At 37.1% G+C, this 22,991-nt stretch overlaps 1 protein-coding gene across 7 annotated transcripts; it reads left to right on the forward strand.

Annotated features, from left to right (window-relative positions):
• Positions 1-51: 51 nt before the first annotated feature.
• KLKB1 (kallikrein B1) lies at positions 52-22,235 on the forward strand. 7 transcript variants are annotated; one of them, XM_042053781.1, is made up of 17 exons: positions 4,976-5,070; positions 5,570-5,663; positions 5,774-5,819; positions 6,284-6,342; positions 8,977-9,139; positions 9,807-9,910; positions 11,455-11,614; positions 12,186-12,295; positions 15,235-15,394; positions 16,238-16,347; positions 16,429-16,588; positions 16,715-16,833; positions 17,178-17,352; positions 17,731-17,906; positions 18,213-18,308; positions 19,587-19,726; positions 20,952-22,235. In XM_042053781.1, the coding sequence occupies exons 1-17, from the start codon at positions 5,029-5,031 to the stop codon at positions 21,105-21,107; spliced, it is 2,070 nt and encodes a 689-aa protein (XP_041909715.1). In that variant the 5' UTR covers positions 4,976-5,028; the 3' UTR covers positions 21,108-22,235. The 7 variants fall into 7 exon arrangements, with proteins under 7 accessions (XP_041909719.1, XP_041909715.1, XP_041909716.1 ...); XM_042053782.1 differs by having other exon boundaries at positions 4,977-5,070; positions 16,718-16,833; XM_042053783.1 differs by having other exon boundaries at positions 4,978-5,070; positions 5,777-5,819.
• Positions 22,236-22,991: the final 756 nt, after the last annotated feature.

Below are 22,991 nucleotides of genomic sequence, written 5' to 3' on the forward strand. Positions count from 1 at the left end.
GCCTTCTACTGCCCTGAAGGCAACATACAGAGTTTTTTGATAATTGATGTTGAAGAGGAATTACAGTGATGGAATGAGGTGCCTGTGAAAGTTTCTGTCTGATTGTACCTTCAGGACTGGTAAAAATCTGCTACAGGCCATCTGGAGAATGGACTCTCCATGATTTTTGCAAGCTCTGAAGAAAAAGGTGGTGCTAAACCAAGCTGAGGTCCTCTAGCTGGTCTGGCCTTTACTTGTGCCCTATGCTTTGGGGCTCCTTTTGGCTGGTAATGAGTTGCTCCAGCACGATGCCTGGTGCTGTACAGAGAGGGGTGCCCACCGATAACCACACTTGTGTCTTTAGCTGTTCTTGCCACTTGGTGGTGAGGGCTTTTCGTGTGTTGTTGTTTTCAGGTTGTTCTTGGGCTGTGGGCAACCTGCATAGGGGAACTGGATGAGAAACTGGAGGTCAGAGCTGATACAACTAACATGGACTGGCCCACTCTAATGATTAATGTGTTACAAAATAAGAAAGGAGTAATCTGTCCTTACTGGTTTTGCTGAAATTTACAGATTCTTTCTTTTGTCTGTTTCCATGTGCCCTTTTAACAACACTTAGTCATTTAATACCTGGGATACTGCTGTACTTTGTAGAATATCTTAATAAAGAGAAAATAATTTCTATGTTTCACAAGTAAATTAGAGGTTTCCTTGAACCTGACCAATTCTTTATATTCTGATAAGCCTATTTTTTACCATTTTCTGAGGATCTTCTAAAAAGAAACTATTTAACTGATTAGTTTACGTAAATGAAATCACAGAGCTTGCAAATAGTCTATAATTGCTACCTTTATTTTACCATTAAGAAAAAAATGTCTTTAACAATAGTAATACTTGCATTCTTCAGCCTTCTTTTTCAAAGGTAGGTTTCATTGCTGTATAATAACAAGAATTTCAGTTTACAGGGCTGAATGTAAACATTGTCTTCTTTATAATGAGATAACTTTTGAGATCATCTTCATATGTTAATGCATACAATACAAATGACCCGTTTTCCAAAGAGACTCTAAGTTAAGGAATTATTTCATGCTTTTGGGTACTTGGCAGTGTGAACTTTCAAGGTAAAAAAGATTGGCATCCAGAATATGTTTGCCAGGAGATTTGGCATGTAGTTGAAACCTGGAGAGGTACCTCATGTCGTAAGCTATGTTCTTAAGTTGAGGACTTTCAAGACAAATGAAAACTAATATTACTTCCTTTTCTTCTGTGGGGTATGTTTTGTGGAAAAGGTTTGTAAATAGACCAAATGGAAACAATTTTTTCCATAAGATAATTTTTATGACTTCTATCTACACTGACCAATATTTTTTCTTGCACTTTGCTTTTGTACCATGTTCTTCTCACCTAATGTGTGTATATCTCATATAACTTCCTTATACTCTCCAAAATGAGCAAGAAAATAATTGAGACAAAAACTGGATGAAACTATAATAAGAAACTCATTATGAAAAGTGCATGGGCTCAACTGCTGGCACAGGGTTGCCAAAGTGAAAAGTCCCTATTTAGTGATGCACAAAGTATCTCTGCCAAGATGAGCACTAATGTAATCCTGTAATCTTTGTATTCTGAAATGGCAGTGATCTCTTATCTTCTGTTGTGAAAATTTGTTCTGAAGCAATCTGAGGCTGCTAAGGAAATAAATATTGGGGAAAACAGTACCAAACATACAGGGAACTTTGTGCCTGCAGGGTAGCTGTTAAATACCTAGCATTGTGTAGTGTGCTTTTATTAGGTTAAATCATGTGGTATGTAGTAATCATTTGGTAGTGGTCAGCAACAACCCTCTGGGTGTGGGGCTTTATTTTGTTAATTTTTTCTGGGTTTTTGTTTCTCTGTTTTGGGGTTTTGTGTGTGTGTGTGTGTGTGTGTGGGTTTCCTGTAGGACTGAGGAATGTAGCACAGCCTTGCCAGGTTTCCTGATAAAATAATGGGACAATAAAATATTGTGTAATAAAAACTGTGCATAATAAAAAATGTGCATATTAGCTGTTTGTGATTTTTTTTCCTGTGTTTTAGGTATCTGCTGATGGTATTAACATAGCAGCTGAACTCTAAAGCAAAATATTGCACCTTCTGTAAAGATCCCTTTTGTATGGTGCCAGAAAGGACACAGCTTTCTACTGGGATAACAGAAATGGAGTGTGTGAGTGTTTCTGGATCATGGTTTACAGCTGTTAGGAGGTACAGTGACAACAAACAATGTGTGACCTCCCTCTGGTGGGAGGTTCTGCTTGAGAGCACCTTTGGGTGCCTCAGAGGCAGTAGAAGTTTCCAGCTACCTTGACACAAACTGCTTTTTGGCCTCTGAAATCTGCATGTTTGGGACACATGCAGGAGGTGGAATAGTGGTGCTTACTAAGTATCCACCTGCCTTCCTGAATTTAATCCTCATGTTGAAAAAGACAAAACCTCATATATATAAATGTTAGTACACTGCTACAAACAGATCATTTTTCTGTATTTGAGCTCACATCATGTCCTCTTCCAGCAGCTAAAAGACTCAAAGAGCCTTCAGAGAATCCTACCCCAATTTTCTTCCTAAAAGAGTATCAGTGCCACTCCCTGGCAAAACTCCCAGTATAGAAGTACCTCAGTTTATACTCAGGTCATATTTAGAAGATGACCTTAATAGTCTGTATGGATTAAAAGATTAAAAACTAAATTAACCCCCTTTCTAAACCAAACCAATACATACATCTGAGATTCTTCTTAAAATGGGAGTCTCTTACGTATACTCTGCTAAGTGTAACTCCATCTTTTGTTCAACAAATGGACTTTTCTATTTGATGCCTGGAGTATAACTTGTGGAGATATAAAGTGTTCATTGAAATTGCAAAATATTTTGAGCAAAGAAAGGCAAAAGTTATCAGTTAGCAAAAGACTCAGCATTTGGCATATGCTCAAATGACTTCACTCCAGGCTAGTAATTGAGGGACACATACAACTTACTCAAGGGTTACTGTCTGACAGTTTACAAGCCTTGATCAAGATACTGGGACCCTTCAGTATATGTTGAAACATTCTGTCTTCTCTAATATCTAATGATAACCAGCATCAGGTGGTTTAGCTACAGAAAGTAAGGCCATGGGCAGTAATGTGATTCTCCATCTATTAAAAAAAAGGCAAATCTGATTATAAGAGAAAAATCAAAGAAGACCTCTGAAATAACAAACTTAGCAGCTATTTGTTGTTTAGTATTTGCAACTGTCTTCTATTTTTTTTAATATGATCCTGAATTTGGTTTGCATTGATTTCTTATTTGACATCTGATTTGCAGTTTTTTCTGGGCTGCATTTCCAGGAAGACTATTGTTGACATGTAATTGCAGGATATGAAACTAGTAAACTGTTTTATTTTGATACAATACACAATGCTGCACTTTTCACAAATCAGTAAATTATTCTATCCATCTTTTTGCAGACATTTTGATGGTATCAAGTCAAACAGAACATTCTGCCCTAGTGAGATAGTGGATTCTTCACTCAGATAATGGCATTGTGACTCAGATGAAAAAGCTGTAGATTGTTGACTGTAAGAAGAAAATATCAAGATTTAGATTTAGAGTTTGTTTTAGCAGCATTTGGTATTTTATTTCTCTCTGTCCTTTGTCATATACATAATGATAGCCATGAACTTCTTCAGCATATTTTTTGGTTGGTTGTTTTTTTCCTACTGGAGCATTCAGGTTCATTAAATTATTATAGAATCCTCATTCAGATGGAAAGGTGTCCACGAAGCCAAATCAAAATGAGAATGTGGGTTGTTCCCACCATACTGGTGCCTTCCTTCCCTCATTTCCTCTGAGAAACTTCTCCTCTTGCTCCACATCACAACCAGCAGGTGTTGTCTCATCACAGAGTAGATCCTCTTCCATGCTGAAGCTGTTTTTTGAATAGAATTGCCATAAGAAACGTGGGATTTGGTTCTGCCAGGCAGAATTAGAACCTCAATCAGGCTAGAATCCAGTCATTCATTTCCTGAGGTGAAACAGTTCAGTAAGTCCTGCCACCTTTGCGGATGAAAGAGATTAATGCATGGATCACAGAGGAAATCAGCAGAAAGCAGTATCAAGAGAGTAGGCAATTGCACTGCCAGGGAGATGTAATCATAAAGAACTTGCTTAGGCTGAAGCAGGTTTTGGTTCTTTTCACTACCAAGTCAAAATGAAGCAGAGTCAAACAGAAGCAAGCTCTCCATTGTATTTTAGACGATTCAAATAAACTTTGAACTTGGATCATCAAAAATGTTTCCATTTATAAAAATGTTTTATTTCTGGTATACGAATTACTGAATTACCTAAATACAACATCCTGATTTAGCTAATATTTGAAATATTGATAGCTAAATTGATACAATGAAGGAATTAAGACCAACAGTAACCTTATATGTGGAGCCCTCATGAGCCTAAGGAGCATTAGATAGTTTTGGCATTCTATGCACTTTAAATTTCTACCTCTACTACTAGTTTAAATCATATAATCTCTGGACTTCAGAGGGGCTCAGGAAACTTATACCAGCTGAGAATTTATCTCAGCATATTTTGTAATTTCTCCTATAATAAATATGTCCTATAATAAACAATAACTCATCAACATAGAGTCCATAATACATTTTTTTCTCTGTACAGAATACATTTTTGTTGGTTTGAGCAACAGCACAACAGTGTTAATGGGAGCACATCATGTGAGTAGCAGGCCCAGTGAAAGAAAATGTGTTTATTTTCCAAAGTGAGCATGCTCATTATGATTCTCTTTGAATAGCATTTCTGCCTTATTTCTGAGCTTCACCATCAAATCCAACTGATGCCCTTACAGATGTAATTAAAATGATGTTTGCTTTTAGAAAGAGTATGATATCTAAATTTGAGAACTGCCAGTTTAAGGAAGTATTTTTTTCTTTTTTTTTTTCCCCACTAGTTTGCTTTGGAAACATACACTCATCACCAGAAGATACCCCTTCCTGAGAAAAAATTCTAAAATATAGATAATAATGGATTATAGAAATGAAATCTTACAAAAGCTTCTGATGAATGTGGGTATGAATACATGTTGCATGAATGACACACATGATCTTGACACATAAAATTTATGGTCAATCTGTTCTGTTTTTCTGCTTTTTTGAATGGTATACATTATTTTTCCAAAAGTGCATGATTGGAGATTTTTTTTTTGGTTTGTTTGCTTGTGTTTTTTTAAAAACAGTAACAGATTGGAATAACTGCCCAATATCTGAAATGGAAAGCCCAAATGAGAAACAAAAAGTGAAGAAACTAAGTTCTTGGACAAATGTTCTAATCCCTTTGTCCCACCAATTGAAATGCACACACACACACAGAGGCAAAACAATTATTTTAATTGAATGCTAGTACATGCTGAGCAACACAAAAAATGCTAAGTTCAGCTTGCTTTGTTTGTAAATATTCAGATATGGGTAGGTTTTGTGGTTGCTTTCAGGAACGATGAAAATTCTGCAAATTGACATAAAGGTGAAAATTTTCCCAGGGGTTTAAAATATTATCATCATTTTATAGGGGAGAAAAGAGAGACTGTGTTGCAGACGCGTAGCTATACAGGACCAGTTCCAGCGCAGTGTGGATGATGGATGTTCTGAAAATGTGTCCCAAGGTCAGTAACAATATTGACAAAAAGAGCACTCATTCAAAGTAAACATTAGAGATGAGTTAGCATTGCAGGCAGTAATATTTAACACAAAGTGTTGACTTTTTTTTTTTTAGTAGAGTGCAAACCTTATCCATGCATCCAGACCTACTATGTGTTCAGGTATGTAATCATTATTGCGACTGGTATTCAGTGAAAGGTTTTCATAGCAACAAGACAGTGTAAGTTTGAGTATTTATGGCTTGTGTATTGTGGTTAATTTAGTTCACAGCTTAAGTTTTTGCATGTGAAAAATAGTTTAGAATTCATATAGCATATGAAGTAGTGAGTGTGAGTCATTTGTTTGCTATATTGATAACAGCATCTACTAAACTGTATGGAGAGTCAGTATTAGTAATGTCGTTTCAATGGAATATTGTTCCCAGTCTGAGCAAGAATGAATTTTCTGCTGTTAAAAGGTATGCCAAAACAGCATATCACAGCTGCAATCATAATTTTCAATGTAATTTTGAATTAATGGTGAAACAGTACAAGTGTAAATCAGCGTTAGGCTTAGCAGTGCTTCATAAAACTAATTATGCACCCTTTATTAAACTTATTCTAAAGAACGATTTTGTGGCTTTTAGGATGCATTGGATTTATCGGACTTTTTATTTCATTTTCTTACTTGCTTCAGTTTACAGCGGTAAGTTAATGTATAATTCCTGTGATTTACACACAGTGTAAAGCAACTCTTGTAGAAGGGGAGAAGATTAGTAACTGCAGTCTGCTCCTGAGAGAGCTGTTTGTTCTGCTTATTGAGCTTAGTTAAGTTCGGGTAACTGGCATAACCCTGTTGTCTGACAGGGAACTTTCTAATGGGGCTTTGCTGGCACTGTCCTGCCACGCCCCATGCTGTCACCTCCCCCAGCACACATGGGACCATGCCACAGGAAGTTTTCTCTATAGGACTGAGACTGCATCCACGTTGTAACCGTGAAATTGGTGTGATGCTCCATGTTCTGTGCCCAGTGGCAAGATTAGTAGCCCAAGTAGCAGCTGGGGAAGGAAGCCCTTTATGGCTGATTGGAGTGCAGGAGGTCGAGTAGTGTATGTCTTTCATTCTGTGTTAATGATTTACTTTGTTCTGCTAGCACAAGTTAAACTACAAAAATTGCATTGCACTTCTCTGAAATTCCCTTTCCTGATAAATTATAACTAAGGCCTAACACAGGTATAAGTTCAGTAATGTTTCAACTGTTTTCTCAGAGAACAATTAGGTAACAGCTTTTCAGCAAAATCTAATAGATAAATGTAGTATTATTTATGAAAATATTTTACCTGGCTTTAAATCTCAGCAAAACTAAAATCTTGGAAAATTTCTGAGGCCTAGAAAATATTTTTTATTAAATTAAAATGTTCAGAAGTGGCACAGTTTTACATGGTGCATAGTTTTACAGCATAAGTAATTTTTTTTGTTAATTTATGCTAGAAGAAGATAAATAGGATCCAAAATATCTGATACAGCAAATAATTGCAATATTTTTTCTTTTAGCTTTAGAATTCGCTTAGAATATTCTAAGAATAGAAATTTTTTTTCTGTTAATGACAAAGTTGGACAAAGAAATGCCTCTGAGAATAATAAATAAAATTTTTTAGAGAAAGAGCTTGAAAGTATATATATACCAGAGAACTTACATGTTTATAAAGTCTAATTTTTTACTAATAAGAAATTAACCTTTGAAAGATATTAGCACATCTAGCAGATATGCCTAGTAATTCCTTACTTAGTCCTTTAAACAACAACAAAAAAATTATATATTATACCTGTATGCAGGAAGCATTGAATTGCCAAAGTATAGTTTATAGTCATATTAACAAATAAAATCCACTTGTAGTATTTTAAAACTGTAAAATGAATTCCATCCAGAAAAATCATATTTCCATTTGTTTTTATTTTAAATATCACTTGATACAGGATGATCATTCTATAGTAACAGATTAAGCCACTAGATACAATGTTTTCAGTTGGGTTTCCTCCCAGTCTGTAAAAATACATTATTTTCTCTTTATCTTTCTTCCAAGAAAAAGCACTTTTGTAGATGCAGGGATAAAAATAGCCATTTTACTGGTTTGCTACTCCTTTTGGAAGGCAAGTTCAGGATGAGAGAGGGTCTCCTGTGTAAAGACAGCTCTCTTGTATGTTTTAATATAGAGATCTTATTAGAGTCCTTTGACAAACTACCCTGCTTCTCTACTACAACGGATATTCAAAACCCCTTGGAGCCTTGAGACTGACAGGACCAAAAGCCTGAAGCTGTGTCACGGGAGGTTTAGGTCAGATATTAGAGAAAGGTTCTTCACCCAGAGAGTGGTTGGGCACTGGAACAGGCTCCCCAGGGAAGTGGTCACAGCACCAAGCCTGACAAAGTTCAAAAAGTGTTTGAACAACGCTCTTGGGCACATGGTCTTGGGGATGGTCCTGTGCAGGGCCAGGTGTTAGACTCAATAATCCTTGTGGATCCCTTCCAACTCAGCATATTCTGTGATTCTGTGATCTTACAAGTGCCTTCATTTTGAAAGATGGGAGCAGGTTGCTGCTTAGGTACCTCTGATGCACAGCTCTGCAGCGTGAGTGGTTGCCATTACAGAGTTCAGTATGTCATTCAGAGCCAAGAATTCCTGCAGATGCAAGGTAGTAGTAGAACTCATTTTTATTCTAGACTGTTCCTGAGATGTTATTCCTGTAACAGTGTTTTCTTCATTTTGAAGAAGGTTTGGGGGGTTCAAGGTGCAGTGTGAGAGAGCTGAAGGTCTATGAAATGCTGGGAGCCATTGAGGCTGTGCAGAGTGGCACCACCTGTGACTCTGACCTCAGAGCATCCCTAAAAAATAGGATTGTCTTTACATAAAACTTTCTAACTCCTTTCGGTCTCTGCACTTCCTCTTCCTGATTTTCCTCATAAGGATGGTCTATATTGGTCTCTCTCAGAAGAGGCTTCTGCTGTTCCTGAGATCTTCCATGAGAACGTACCTTCCCTCTCTGCTTTGCAGATCTGCCTTGTGGCCCATCCAGCTTCTTGGGTTTCCACCTTGGTTCAGCATTGGGTATGAGACAGGGAACAGAGGGAGACACCCTAGACAGTATTATTTCTGCTAGAGTGAAAAGATGAGGCTCTCAGAAGAACTGTGCTACTGACCCTCCCTTATCCACCTTTCCTGAAAAAAGCCTGTTTTAAAAGCAAGGTCAATGACAAAGAGGAGCAGTGGCTTCATTGTCTCCTGGTGAACTGGGTGTTCCTATCTCTAACAATTGACACACTTTGTTATTCCATGTCAGAATGTGTGACTCAGATCTATGAAAATACATTCTTCCAAGGAGGAGACCTCACTACAGTTTTTACACCGACTGCCAATTACTGCCAAGTAGTGTGTACTTACCATCCTACCTGTCTGCTCTTCACCTACTTGCCAGCAACATGGACTAAAGATCCTGCAAAAAGGTAGAAGGTTAATGTACTTGTGTCTTTTGCTGGTCTCCTGTGATAATTTAGAAACCTGGTAACATTTTGACAGAACACAGGCATGCAGGGAAAGGTACAGGGTTGCCATGGAAAACAATGTCATGTATGTCTAAAACTGGTGATCTAAGAGTAATTGCTTGAATTCAAAAGGTTAAATTTGACAATGCCCAAATTTTCACACTCACACACCAGCCCTTTCAAGGAAAGAGAACTGACTCTGCACTCCCTCCTCTATGCCACGTATTTATTGTTGAGGGACAATGTGAATAATTTCGCATCTCCGATGGTCTCCCGTACTGTTCCCCATCCTTTCTATTTGGCATATTTTTCTCACAATTTAGATTTTCAGTAGCCTGAGAGAATGAGGCTGTATTTCCTCTCTATGCCCAGTGCATTTCTATCCTCCAAGCCCGGTCTCTGTTTCTCATTTTATTGAGACCTCTTGGAGCTCCCACAAACACGAAGTATTGTCACCTGTCACCAATGCCAACCAAGCCTGTAAGGCTTGACCCTATTTTTCTTCCAATCGCACTTGTCAAAAAGTTCATGTTGAGGTGTATTGGACAGCTGCATTTCACCTGAGAAACAATTATGAAAGTCTGTGTTGTACTGCAAAAGCTGTGAATTGCTGCATTTTAAAACACAGGTTCTCCTGCTATTTAAAAGACAGCGATACAGAAATGCTGCCGAAAGTGAATATGGAAGGAGCTATCTCTGGACATTCCTTAAAACAGTGTAACCAAATTAGTGGTAAGATACGGTTATTCACGTGCCTGTATTTTATGCTCTGCATTGTGTAGCAGCTGTTAAAAAATTAGCATTTTAAAAAGAGGAATAGAATCAGGGAAGCAGCCAAGAAGTGACTTGTGTGTTCTTTGTCAGACTGCTTTCAAACACAGGTGACAAAAACTCTACTGGTTTTACTCTTCAGGCCCACCTATCCACCATCCAGGTTCGCCACATGAAGTAACAGGGAAATCATGCTCCTGCAGTCACTGTTTCTTTTGCTAGAGGCAGATGGCAGCCCATGCTTTAACTGCTGACTCCAGTTCTAAAGATTAATTTACTACTACAATTCCACTCCAGAAAGTGGCTCATATAAGTGGCATGTGTGACCCCTGAGGTGCAGATGCTCAACACAGCAAAAGTGCATTGTCACAAAGTGATGCTAGTACTTTTGTGATTCTGTGTAATAATTTTTTAGCAGCTGCGTTTTTAGGGTATGTGTGCTTTACATGAAGCCTTAATGTCAGCATGCCATACCTGCAAATTATCACCAGGCGTATTAAAAGCCCATTAAATGTGTTAATTTATATATGTTTTAAACTTGCACTGTCATGATGATGTCATTAAGAGGAGATCAACTTTAAGCATAGCATGGTACTTTAGAAAAATAGAATAAGGAAGAATATAGTATTTGCTTCCTGCCTTTGAGGACAAATAGTGTCTTATGGATGTCAGACTAGTTCTTCAGTTGTATTGGTATAGCATCTCAACATGGCAGGACTAAATGGGTTTTTTTGCAGGTTCTCCACTGTAGCTATTGTCAAGTAAGCAGTGCTTGCTTTTGCTTGCCACTTGCCCTTCAGAGCAGTCTGGCCCTTTCAAAGCTCTTTCCTGCCAATAAACCTTCATGTTTGTATTTCTGAGTATCTTGGACTAGAAAGAGATTTCAGTGGAATGTTATTCTTTATGCTGTTTAGACTAATTAATATCACTGGAATTACACTAGAATCAGACTAAAATGAAAATCTATCCACACATGTTTAAAAATGCCTCCAATCATTGGCTGACTCTTGTTCTGTGGAGACCCCAATGACCTGCATTTCAACCCCCACAGTTGCAATCCTCCCTCTGTGGAGTGTAAATGTAATATTCTGACTCAAATGGGACATGTCTGTAGCTTATGAGGACAGACTTTGCCATTTAAACTGCTCTATGAATTTGGAACTGGGAAAATATATTTTAGTATTGATTCTGAGTTCTTGCTTTGGTGAATGTCATTCTGGTCTCAGTCAGCCACAGTGGTCAGAGCCCCTCTCTCATGTAGGCAGAGGCACTGACAAAGTCTGCCAGTTGTTCCCCTTGCCATGAGGTACTACACCAGGCCTGCATTTCTGATTTGGTGCTAGATCTATGTATAAAGTATGATGTAACTGAAGTGAGTGTGGGACGTGGCATCTGGATTATGAGGGCTGTGTCATACAAACTGCTATCTTTTGGGCAATTTGGGGCATGGGATGGAGAAAAGAATAGAAGTACATTTTTAGAACTTGGTCTCTCTTTCTCCACAGCTTGCAGCCCAGATGTCCATGTAGGACTGGATATGGAAGGGAATATTTTTGATATCTCAATGGCTGACAGCTATCAAGAGTGTCAAAAAAGATGTACCAATAACAACCGTTGTCATTTTTTTACATATGCCTCTGAAACATTTCACAATGCAAGCTTTTGGTAAATACAGGTTGGATTCATTTCTCTGGACAACCCTATGCCTAAGTAGAATAAATCTCAGAGCAGTCTAAGGTGCAAGAATTTACTCAAGAATATTCAATTTATTCTTCCTTGCAATGTTTGTTCACACTTGCAGGTGGGAAAATATCAATAGTAAATTGACTTTCATTTGTCCATTGGTGAGAAAGACAAACTTGATTATTACAGCCTTGAAAAAAACTAAAATCCTCTGAAGAGACTGAAATGCAAATTATATTGGTAGCTGTGCTGCATTTTTGCTCTGTTCAATCTTGCTCTGATTATTGTTCTGAAAATAGCATCATCAGAGCATCCACAGAAATGATTTCATTTTATGAGACCTATTTTTGAGCTCTTAATCTCCTCAATTTTGCAAGTTAAACATTGTTCAGCTAGCTCTGTTCATAATTTGACGTTTGCTCTGGAGGTTGGAGATTGTTCTGGCCCATGGCCAGACCATGCACAATGGTAGGATTTCTGGGTTCAGGAAGGTGATTTAATCCAAGGAAGAAGACCTGTTTTCTTACCACTTTCTTTACTTTTTGTCATTCAGGAAAAAATGCTTCTTGAAACATACCAGTATTGGAACTCCAGCCAGCATAAAGATGCTTGATGAGGTTGTGTCTGGATTCTCTTTAAAGCCATGCCAGCTTTCTGAATTAGGTAACTATTTAAAATCTCTGATTCTGTTTAGTTTTAAGGGTCATGTATCCTGAAATGCAGTCTACCACTGACATGTATAAATGTTTCATTATGTAGAATAATTCTAATATAATCTTTTCCTTAAAATATAGTTAGTACACTCAGGGACAAAGGAGGTTCATCTATTTTTGATTTTTTCATGTTATCATTTGTCTTACAGAAATAGTTCCCTTCTTTAAAGATCTAAAAAATTCTTTCATAAGATTAGCTTGGTGATATTGTACGTTATCTTTGTATCATGGATACAAAACTGGAAGATAAAAGCCCATCAGATTCAAAGATCAGGGGAAATATAAAGCTTTCTACACTCTGTTGTATACTGTGTATGCACTTGAAAATTTTTAATGGAGATCTGCAGCTTTCTAATACAGCTGGCTAATAGGAAGGGATATATTATGCATTTTGTGGGTGATTTGCGATGAAAGCAAAAAGTCAGTGCTTGTTCCTGCAATCATTACTCAGACAAAATTCTCAAGAGTCTAGAATCAAACAGTGTGTATTAAACCTTCTTATTCTCAGTTGAAACATCTTTCACTTTTTTCTAGTTTTTTCTTTTTTCTTAAATCTATCTCCACTTTGTCTTACTGTGTGATATGTTCCCTTCTTAATGATGATGATGTTATTCTGCTTTCATATAGCCTTATTTTATCTCACAGATAATCTAGGTTTCCTTTATAAATCACTTTTTGTAGAGACTATATCAATATATTTCTTTCTCAAATCCGTGCTTGGGTTTACTGCTGGGCAGCACTGGCACAGCATCAGTGCTCTCTCCCCAGCATTCCTCCCATCAATAGTCTGGGGGTGGGCAAGATCCTGTGAGCGAATGCAACCAGGTCAACTGACCCAAATTTCCCACAGGGACATTCCATATCACATGATGTCAGCTCAGCTATAAAAGCTAAGGAAAGGAGGAGGAAGGAGGGGCATTTATTATTTATGGTGTTTGCCTTCTGGAGCAACCACTATGCATGCTGATGCCCTACTTCCCAGGAAGTGGATGGATATCACTTGCTGATGGGAAGTAGAGAATAAAATTATTGGGTTTTTCCTCTTGGCTTATGTGTGTGCAAGCTTTTGCTTTTGCCTTATTTCAGCCTATGAATCATTTTCCATCTCATTTTCCCTCACCTGTCCAGCTGGGAAGGAGGAATGATAGAGCGAGTTGCTGGACACCTGGCAGCTAGCCAAGGTCAACCCACCAAAGTCCTTTTTGGTGCCCAACATGGGATTTTCCTATAAAACTGTCTTTACCTGAAACCACAAGTTCTCTGTTTTTACCTTTCTGATTCTCTCTCTGATCTTACTGGTGGGGGAGTGAATGAGTGGCTGCATGAGGCTTGGTTGTTGGCTGGGGTTAAACCATGACAGCATGAGAAAATCAATCTTGTTCCTGCCTGTTTCCCTACTTTCCGTGTCTTGTGAAAGAGGCAAGAGCAGGCAAGAGAGAGAAGAAATAAATTTTGTGATCATAGAAGCCTCGACAGCACTAGTGGATCAAGAGGTCATCTAGGGAGGTCACCTGTCCTAATCTAAAACAGATCAGCTATACCTGTCCAGACAGAGATCTGTAGAATGTAGTCATAAAAACTCAGTAACATCTTCTGCCTTGTTTTGTCAATATCTGAAATGGGTTTATTTCAACATTTGTTCGAAGTTTTTTTCTGGCTTTGTTTAGTTTATTCCTTTCTATGTGGCCTTTCATTTTGTGCCTTTGCCTCTCTGACTTCATCCTTGTGCACATATGCTATTACACATTCATAGCAATTTGTCTATTTTTCTGCCCTTTGCAAAGTACCTTCCTTGGGATCACTGGATATTGAGCAAATGATCTCTGAACATGATCCTTGAGATTATAGGTTTGCTTCCCTAAAGTTTCAGATCCACATTTATGCTTTAAATATAATTTCCTTTAGGAACTATCCATTCTCCTGAATGCTATTTCCTCTTAACATAGGATCTTACCTACTAATTGCCAGAGTTAATTGACTCTAATTTTCCAGATTTCTGATTATATTTTTTTACTGTTCTTATTGTATAATTACTGCCCAGTATTGTACTTTTTGCCTATGTTTTTTGAAAACCTCATCAGATTAACAGGAGTCACATTTAGCTCTGCCTCTTGTTAGTTTCCCCTTCGTAGTAAGATATTCCCCGTATGTTTCTATAACACACTGGGCAGTACTGATTCGGTTGCTGTACTTTCTCAAGAGCTCACATTCTCTGCTGCCACCAAATCCTATCTTTTGGATCATTTCACTATTTTTTACTATCTCTGCAGCTTGGTAAGTTCAGGAAACATCCTCTGTACTGATGCTTCCATTTTTTTCTTTTTAAGTTCTCGCAGTAGGATTCGAACCAGGACTTCAAGTATATCTTTGGAGAAGGAAACTCATTTATCTCTTTTTAAACATGCTAATACTTCCTGTAACTTCTATATCCATAGTCTAGTTGTGTGAAATATCCTGACAAGCCTCTGTTGTGTTATTTTGGCCATGTCAGGGGGCAGCATTCCTACTTACTGTGCCTACTTTTCAAATAGTAAAAGAAATGTTAAGAAGAACATCACCTTATATTTTTTCTAGTCTTCCTATGAACCTGATATATCCATTAAAAATTAATTTAAATCTTTCCCTATTAGATTAACAAATCTCTATTGTAACATGTAGATTTTCCTCTATATGAACCTTATCCCTCTTCAGTAGTTCTCTCTATGACTTTACATATTCAAAAATATTCTTGAGAAATAGTTTTTGGTTAAAATGTTGTGTTATCTTTCCAACTGATCAATCAGAGAAGGAAAACAGGAATAAAGATAGAAATGAGTAATCTGTAAATCTCAGTATTCTGATGGCATACTAAAGTCTGGAATTTTGTTATTTTGTTCTTGTTTTATACAGATTGTCAAATGGACATTTTTGAAGATCACGAGTTTTCAGGAATTAATATTACAAGTTTTTTCACTCCTGATATTTCTGTCTGCCAAACTATTTGTACATATTTTCCAAAGTGCTTGTTCTTTACATTTTTTACCAGGAAATGGCAAATAGAATCTCAAAGGTGACTATGACAATTAAATGCAATTATCTAGATAGATTTTTTAAAATTTGTTTTTTAAAAACACAGTCTTTTTTTTAAACACAGATTTCTTATAAGTATGTAAATTTATGTTGAAAAGGTATTTTCAGTAAAACACAGGTTTCTATGGTTTTTGCTCATAAATTTATAATTTCCTGTGGGCATTTCAACTGTTTTCCAATGTGATCAGGGCTTTTGTATTGTGGTTGTGTATCTGGTCTTAATCTGAAAAGAATTATACACGTCAAAAGTACAGTGAGCCTCCAGATTGTTTTAAAGACTTAAAGCTGAATTTTATCAAAATTTTATCAAAATATTATCAAATTTATCAAAATATTATCAAAAGAGCCATCTGGTTTCCTGGCAGGGTGAACTTATTTACCTGAAAAGATTTTTCAATTAGGTTAATGGGTTTAAAAATATTTCTATTTGGCTTCCTTCTTTCATACACAGTAGTGAGAATAGTTAAAAATCAATATTCCACACAAATGAGAAGAATAAAATTTCACAGCAATTTCAGGGAAAAGCAAAGCTGAGATGGCACGCATCATCTAAAATCACCTCTTCTCTATATGTATGAATACTGTAAAACCTTTAGTAGGTTTGGTATGCTGTATGGCATTTCACAGCACTATAAAAACTGCCTCAATTTTGTGTGAACTAGTGAACTTAGTGAATACATTTTCATATGAAATATTTCTGCAGATTGAGACTTGGGAGAAAAGAGTGTATTTAGGAAAGAATCTTCTTTTACCTGTACCTAAACAATTATTTTTATGGTGTTATATAACAGGTTTAGTTATTTTAAAAAATATTTAATTTTAGAAATCTTTGCCTTCTGAAGACATCAACAAGTGGAATTCCAGAAGCACTCGTATCACAAGAAAATGCCATATCAGGCTTTGGCCTCCTAAATTGCAGAAGATCTTTACCTGGTAAACAATAAATTACAATTAGAAAAAAAAATTAATCTGATTAATAACTTTCTGATGCTTTGAATGCAATCATTCTTACAGCCTGCAATTCTCGCACTTACACGCATATGGATTTTTTGGGAGATGAACTTAATGTCACTTATACTAAAGGACACAGAGCCTGTCAGCACGTTTGCACAGACATGATCCGCTGCCAATTTTTTTCCTATTCTCTCCTCCAAGGTTCATGCAATGAGGAAGGGTGAGATATATTTTTTAAAATGTTCAAAGATTGCTGAAATAATGATTCCAGAGATGTGGTGAGGGAGTAATGTATGTGCTCTTCAGTGAAAAAAATACAAACTAAGTGTTTGCATTAATTCATTAGCAGAAAGTGTGAGTGTCACCTAAGAATGTCCTCAAATGGATCTCCAGTAAAAATAGTACATGGGCCAGGAAGTATCTCTGGATACTCACTAAGATTATGCAAAAAAAAAGCCAGCACTGGTAAGTAAAACTTCTTTCATGAAAAATAGCCAGTGCTTCCCTGATTTCAGTAGGAGGCCAAACCATGTTTTTTTAAAGTGGTTGCATTGTCCCAATAGGTGATCTTGTAAAGTTAGAGTGTTCTGGAAAAGTGAAGTCAGTCAGATCGTCACATTGTAAACCCCAGAACAGCACTGTGAATTTGGTTTTAATAGACTTTATGATCACCAATCATGAAAAATGTATCATGTATCACCTTCTTCACAATGGGTGGTACATATTCAGTGGTCACCAGTAGTCTCGTCTTCATTTTTCATTGGTGAGTGCAAGTTGTCTTTGAGCTCTGTTTTAGATTATTTCTGTAGTGTGTATGCAGCATTCTGCAAGAACTATTAGGATCGTTGGTGGGACAGACTCTTCCCCCGGTGAATGGCCGTGGCAGGTCAGCTTGCATGCCAAGTTGTCTCGACAGAGACACCTATGTGGGGGCTCCATCATCAGCAACCGGTGGATCCTCACAGCTGCTCACTGTGTCACGAGGTGAGGCCTAAATGTAAATGTACAAATAAGCCCCAAAAGGTTAACCCAGCATGCAAGATAAATTGAGATGTACCTTTCAGGATAATAACAATGAGAACTAGAATTAGATGAACTGCTTTAATGTAACAAAAAAGGTGAAATTTTCAGGTAGACTATTCAGTTTCCTAGTGTAACTGGAACTCCATACTTTATCCCTTTGTAGCATAGTATTGTACTGCTGATGCTAAATTATTTTAATGAATCTAGAAGGTGAAATTCTAAAGCAGACAAGTTACTTACAGAACCCTAGACATTCTCATGCGATATGAGCTATTTTCTTACTGTAATAGTGCATTAGGCTATTTAGTCACAGACTGACTGTTTGTCTTTTTCCTTCAGTCTAGAGAATCCCAACATTTGGCGTGTTTATGCTGGTATTTTAAGACAATCAGAAATAAATGAGGATACGCCCTTCTTCAAAGTGGAAGAGATTATTGTTCACTCTCAGTATGAATACGCACAGACTGGATATGACATTGCTTTGTTGAAACTTGATAAGCCTATGAATTTTACTGGTATGTAGTGTATTGAAGAGGAATTCTGAAAACGTGCAGGATGACACAGGGCTGGCAGTGCTGTGGCAGTGTGTGACACCTGGGCTAGCTTCCTTTTATATGCAGTTACTGGGGTTTGAGGAGAATCTATTCTGTTGGCTTCGAAAATAAAATGGGTGGCTTTAATTTAGGTGATGGGAATGATACATAGTGTAAGGGACAGAGCATAACATGGAGGCTGTCATCAGGGCTCATGTGGGTGCCCACAAAACCTTACTGTTGTGGTTGTCTCTGCTGGTCAAACTAATATTTTCTCTCATACTTTAGATCTTCAGCTACCTATCTGCCTGCCATCAAAAGAAGACACTAACACATTTTATACTGACTGTTGGGTAATTGGATGGGGTTACAGAAAAGAAAAAGGTACAGACAAATATTTTTTTAAACAGTGAAATTTTGTATTTTTAAAATTAATGTGTTTGACAAAAGAAACCTCCTCTTTAAAAAGAGAAAATTCTGCTCTGTTCTAAGCTACCATTATTCTTTCTAGACAGTACTTTAATATAATTTTTTATTAGAATTGATTTCTATTAAGACATCATAAAACATAAATGAAAGATGTATGAAATTATCCTTAAATAGCTCAGTGCTCTGATACAATAATTAATTTTATAAATTGGTTCAATAGTTTGAAATACCTGACAATTCAATCTTAAATATATCTTCTACAACACTCAAATACTTTTCCTTAGATTCTAGCTTAATCTACTAGCAAACCCCAGTACATATCTGGGTTTTGCACACTCTTTTTTATTTTGCCTAAGAAAGGCAATAAACCTACCACTGAACTGTTTTGAATTATAGTCTGCACATAACCCATGATTTTTTTTATGTGATTGTATTCATATGACTTTATAAATTGGAGATTGAAGTATATTGCTTTTATTATTCTGAAGATTGATTATAGACCATGCCAATGACCTGTGTTTTGATAGTAGATGAGATTTGAACTCCTCTGATTTTATATGGAGGTAGGCCAAAAAGCTCTTAATTATCAAGCTCTGGTTTTACACCTATTTATTTGTTTATATTTTTGTGTGTAATTTTTATATGTTTATATAGATGTATATACACCTTTTCCTTTATACACTTGCCTATCTGAAAGTTATAGTTCAATGTGAAGTCTAACAGACTTAGGCAGATACTGTATAGAAAAATTTCTTCTGTTAATTACTAGAGAAAAGGCTGCCCTCAAATACTCTTGTTTAGTCTATGTGCAAATTTCTCTACCTTAAAAACAACTAGGATAGAGAGCAGCACAGATTTGGCAGCTGGGAGATTCCAAACCTATTGCAACAATTTACTAGGAAATAATAGTTACTAACACAAAGCAATGCTCCAAGGGCCAATGTGCTGAGAGCCGTTCATATATGACGATTCACTGTAAATCACAAGGGAGTTTTGAAGCTTTTCCAGTCATGAAAAAGAAGATGGCATTATAAAAGCATTTAAATTAGAAGACAATTCACATTGTTTGCTAACACAAAGAAAGGAAAATCGGTGTCATGAACACCTATTAACACTCTAGAAACAGTTACCTCACACTTTGTAGTATCAGCATATGGGGATTTCCAGAGTCGAATTTTAACCTTTATTTTGCTAGAATCAAACATTTCTCTGCTCATATTGACTTTTATATAGGTCGGGTACAAGATATTCTTCAGAAGGCTCCTGTTCCCTTCATGTCAAAAGAGGAATGCCAGGCAAGGTACCGGAAGCGCAGAATAGGTGATAAAGTGATCTGTGCTGGCTATGATGAAGGTGGAAGGGATGCTTGTAAGGTAATGACAAACAGTAGTGCATAGTTGTATATTCCAACCATATGTTCAAATATATAAATGAATAGTATAATTATTATTAATTACTATTATTAGAAAAGTATGATTATCAACAGAGCTCTTGATTAACTTGTCCCTTTAGGTTGTCAAAAGCACAGAAAACTAGGAATATGGAAAATATTTCTTAAATGACATTGAAGTCTTTAGGGGTAGATTCCATGGATAGGAAACTCTGAGTGTGGATATATAGATATCCATTTAGGGAGTAAAACAGTGTTCCTTCAGACTATCAGAAATCCAGAGAGTGCAAGTATAGTATCTTGAAGCATTTCTCCAATAAGAGCAGATTTCCTTTTTTTTTTTTTATTTCTTGGCATGAAATACAGTACATAAAATCTTATTTTAAAGCATCCACTGTGTACAAACCAGAAGGGAGGGTGCTAGCAATGCTATTAAAATGCATGGGGAATAGAAGGCTAAAAACAAACTGTCCAAACTGTTCTGTTCATAATTAGAATTGAAAATGTCACAATAGCATTAATATTTGTATGCTGAAATATTATTATTGCTATGAGTGGTTAGGAATAAAAATACTTGGAGTTGGGAAGTAATTTTTCCTCTATGCCAATTATGCTTTCTTTATTTGATACAGCATAACAGAACATGGAGATGTTCTTTTAAAAAATAATACACTTCCTATTGTCCTAACAACCCCTAACAGCTTCTCTAAAGAATCTTATGTTCAGAAAGATTGCTTAGGAATAGGAAAAGAAAACACAAAGGTGTTTTATCCTGAGTGCGACAGAGTCACTCAAACAAGATAAGGCATGTAGAGAACTGAGATACTAAAAACAAGGTCATAAGAAAAAATGCTGCCAAATTGGCTGTTTTTCTTACTTGCACACATAGTTTTCATTGGATTTTAAATCACTGTATTTAGATAAGTTAATAATAATAATAAAAAGAAAACAAAAAAAGCCAGTAGTTTTGAACCTTCAAGGGAAGTGGAAATTGTTTGCAATGACTATTTAGAAATCAATTTACTGGTAGATCAGAAAACCTGCTTCAGTCCTCTCTTAATTAGTCAGAAGTGAAAGTGATTGAAGTATAGACTGTTATGCTAGTGGTAACATTGAATGATGCTGATTTTATTCAAGGCTTTCTTTGTGATAGAAATACTGATGAGGCCTCTTCCTTGCATGCTCTGTCTTTTTTTCCTGTGACACAGGGAGATTCAGGAGGGCCACTGTCATGCAGGCACGAGGAGGTGTGGTATCTGGTGGGCATCACCAGCTGGGGCGAAGGGTGTGCTCGCCCCAGGCAGCCAGGAGTCTACACCAAAGTTGCTGAGTATTCAGACTGGATTCTGGAAAAAACTACATAGTATGAGCATTAACTGACTCACTCAACATGATGCTATGGAATAACAACCCTCAGAGCAATGTGATAAAGTGTATTAGTGTTTTTTAAAGGGTGTTTTTTGTTAGCCTGGAGTGTAAAATACTTGTTTTAAAATGCAGAAAAGCAGGAATGAGAGTTTTCCTACTACTAAATAAAAAACAGTAATAACAATAAATTCTGTGATCACTGATTTGGCAGGAAAAAATACAGCTGAGCCATGGACGACTTCTGTCCTTGCTAGCACAAAATGGGAGTGAAGGAGGTTGCAGGACATGTATGGACCTGGAAGCTGGGTACTACTTCTTGTCTTAGGAGGCTGCAACACAGCAAAAAGAAATCTCCCTCCCTTGTCTGAATGTAGTTAAAATGGGCAAATCAGTTAAAAGCTTACTAAAGGGCTGGGGGAAGGGAAGCTGAGGCATGGAGATGCATACACAGTTGCATAAACCTAGTTTCCTTAGGGAATTAACCAAAGAAGTGTCAGTACTAACCAAGAAAATAAACCCAGAGGTCTTGGCAGAGGGAGACACGCGGATGCAGACACCACCACGCCCAGTTCATGCTCGAAGATCCTGCCCTGCTGCTCCCAGCGGCCTGCCTAGGGTTTGCACATGCGTGCTTTACCATCATGCTGTGGTCTTCACTGGGCTTTGATCTTCTCAGGACCAAGGCAGGGAGCTCACACCTGTCCCTTAAGGTGCGTCCAAGTTACCAAGCACCTATGTTATCTATACACATAGATAGTTCTCAATGCACACAGAACGTAAACAGCAGAAGGCATAAAGTATATCTTTTTCTATGTTGTTTCTGTCCAGACTTTTTGCATTTCCCAGCTGCAAGGTCACTTGAGTGTGTTTACAATCCCCAGCATTCTTCTGCTTTTAACCCATTGCTCCCAATGAGCTGTCTTTCACTTACATTATTCTAATTGCTGTGGAAAATTTTGTGATAAGAACGATAATGGGGGTCTACTTCTCTTGAGGAAGAATACCCAGGAAATAAAAAAAAGGAATTCCCCTTTTAGAGACATCATACCATTGGTCTGTAACACAATATATTTTTAATTCCAAATACCTAAATCTCCTTGATTAAAGAAACAACTTTATCCTTTTCCTATTTCTCCTTATTTCCTTTTATCATTTCTTGTTACTTTGTGTCAGGTAGCAAACATATTTCACGGCTAAAATTAATACTAGTGTGAGAAACAGGAGTCAAAAATTAATTACTTTCCCATAATAAGAAGCAGCATTTCAGACTGCATCAGAAAGGAGAGTAGAGTAGTAGCACCATCTTTGCCAAACTTTATGAACTTGTTTCCTAATAATCTACATTACCATAATTGCTGCAAATATGTTCCAGAGTGCTATTCATAATTGCCCTACACCACACTGGGAGGTAAACAGCAGGAGCAGCTCTGCAAGTAAATGAGGTCATGAAACTTAGGAATTAAACATCAAATTTATGGGAGAAAAGAATCAAGCTGCTGAAAATTACTTTTGTCTTTAATTTTTTTATGCTTTCTTTGTAAATAATACTGAGGAAAAAAATATAATTCCACACTACAAGCTTATACTCCTATCTGCGTCAGGGTGTGCAGTACTAAACTGACTGCAGTCAACAAACCTGAAATCCCAAAGCTGTATTCAAAGGTTGGGGAGTTGATTTAGTAAGTTTGTTTATTTGTAGAGAATCAGAATTCAGAGAAGGAATGAAAACAGTGCAAACTTAACAGTAGGGTAGAGGTAATGCTGCTGTTGCAGGTACATCTGGGAAAAGAGAGGTTCTACCTTCCCTCTGCCCCACAGTGGACTCCTGGTGACCTGGGCTTGAGTCACTGGGGGTGTACAGTACCAAAGTTCTCATCCAT

The sequence above is a fragment of the Corvus kubaryi genome, unplaced genomic scaffold, assembly GCF_017639235.1.
Source record: "Corvus kubaryi isolate FWS band 111438036 unplaced genomic scaffold, C.kubaryi_AGA036_p1.0 split1-131, whole genome shotgun sequence".
Taxonomy (NCBI): domain Eukaryota; kingdom Metazoa; phylum Chordata; class Aves; order Passeriformes; family Corvidae; genus Corvus; species Corvus kubaryi.

Excerpts from the sequence above, each read along its gene's own strand:
- KLKB1 (XM_042053781.1), top strand. The coding sequence starts at position 5,029 with ATGGATTATAGAAATGAAATCTTACAAAAGCTTCTGATGAAT. Across the intron at positions 9,140-9,806 it reads ACTAAAGATCCTGCAAAAAG|GTTCTCCTGCTATTTAAAAG; the intron begins GTAGAAGGTTAA and ends TTTAAAACACAG. Across the intron at positions 17,353-17,730 it reads GCTGCTCACTGTGTCACGAG|TCTAGAGAATCCCAACATTT; the intron begins GTGAGGCCTAAA and ends TTTTTCCTTCAG.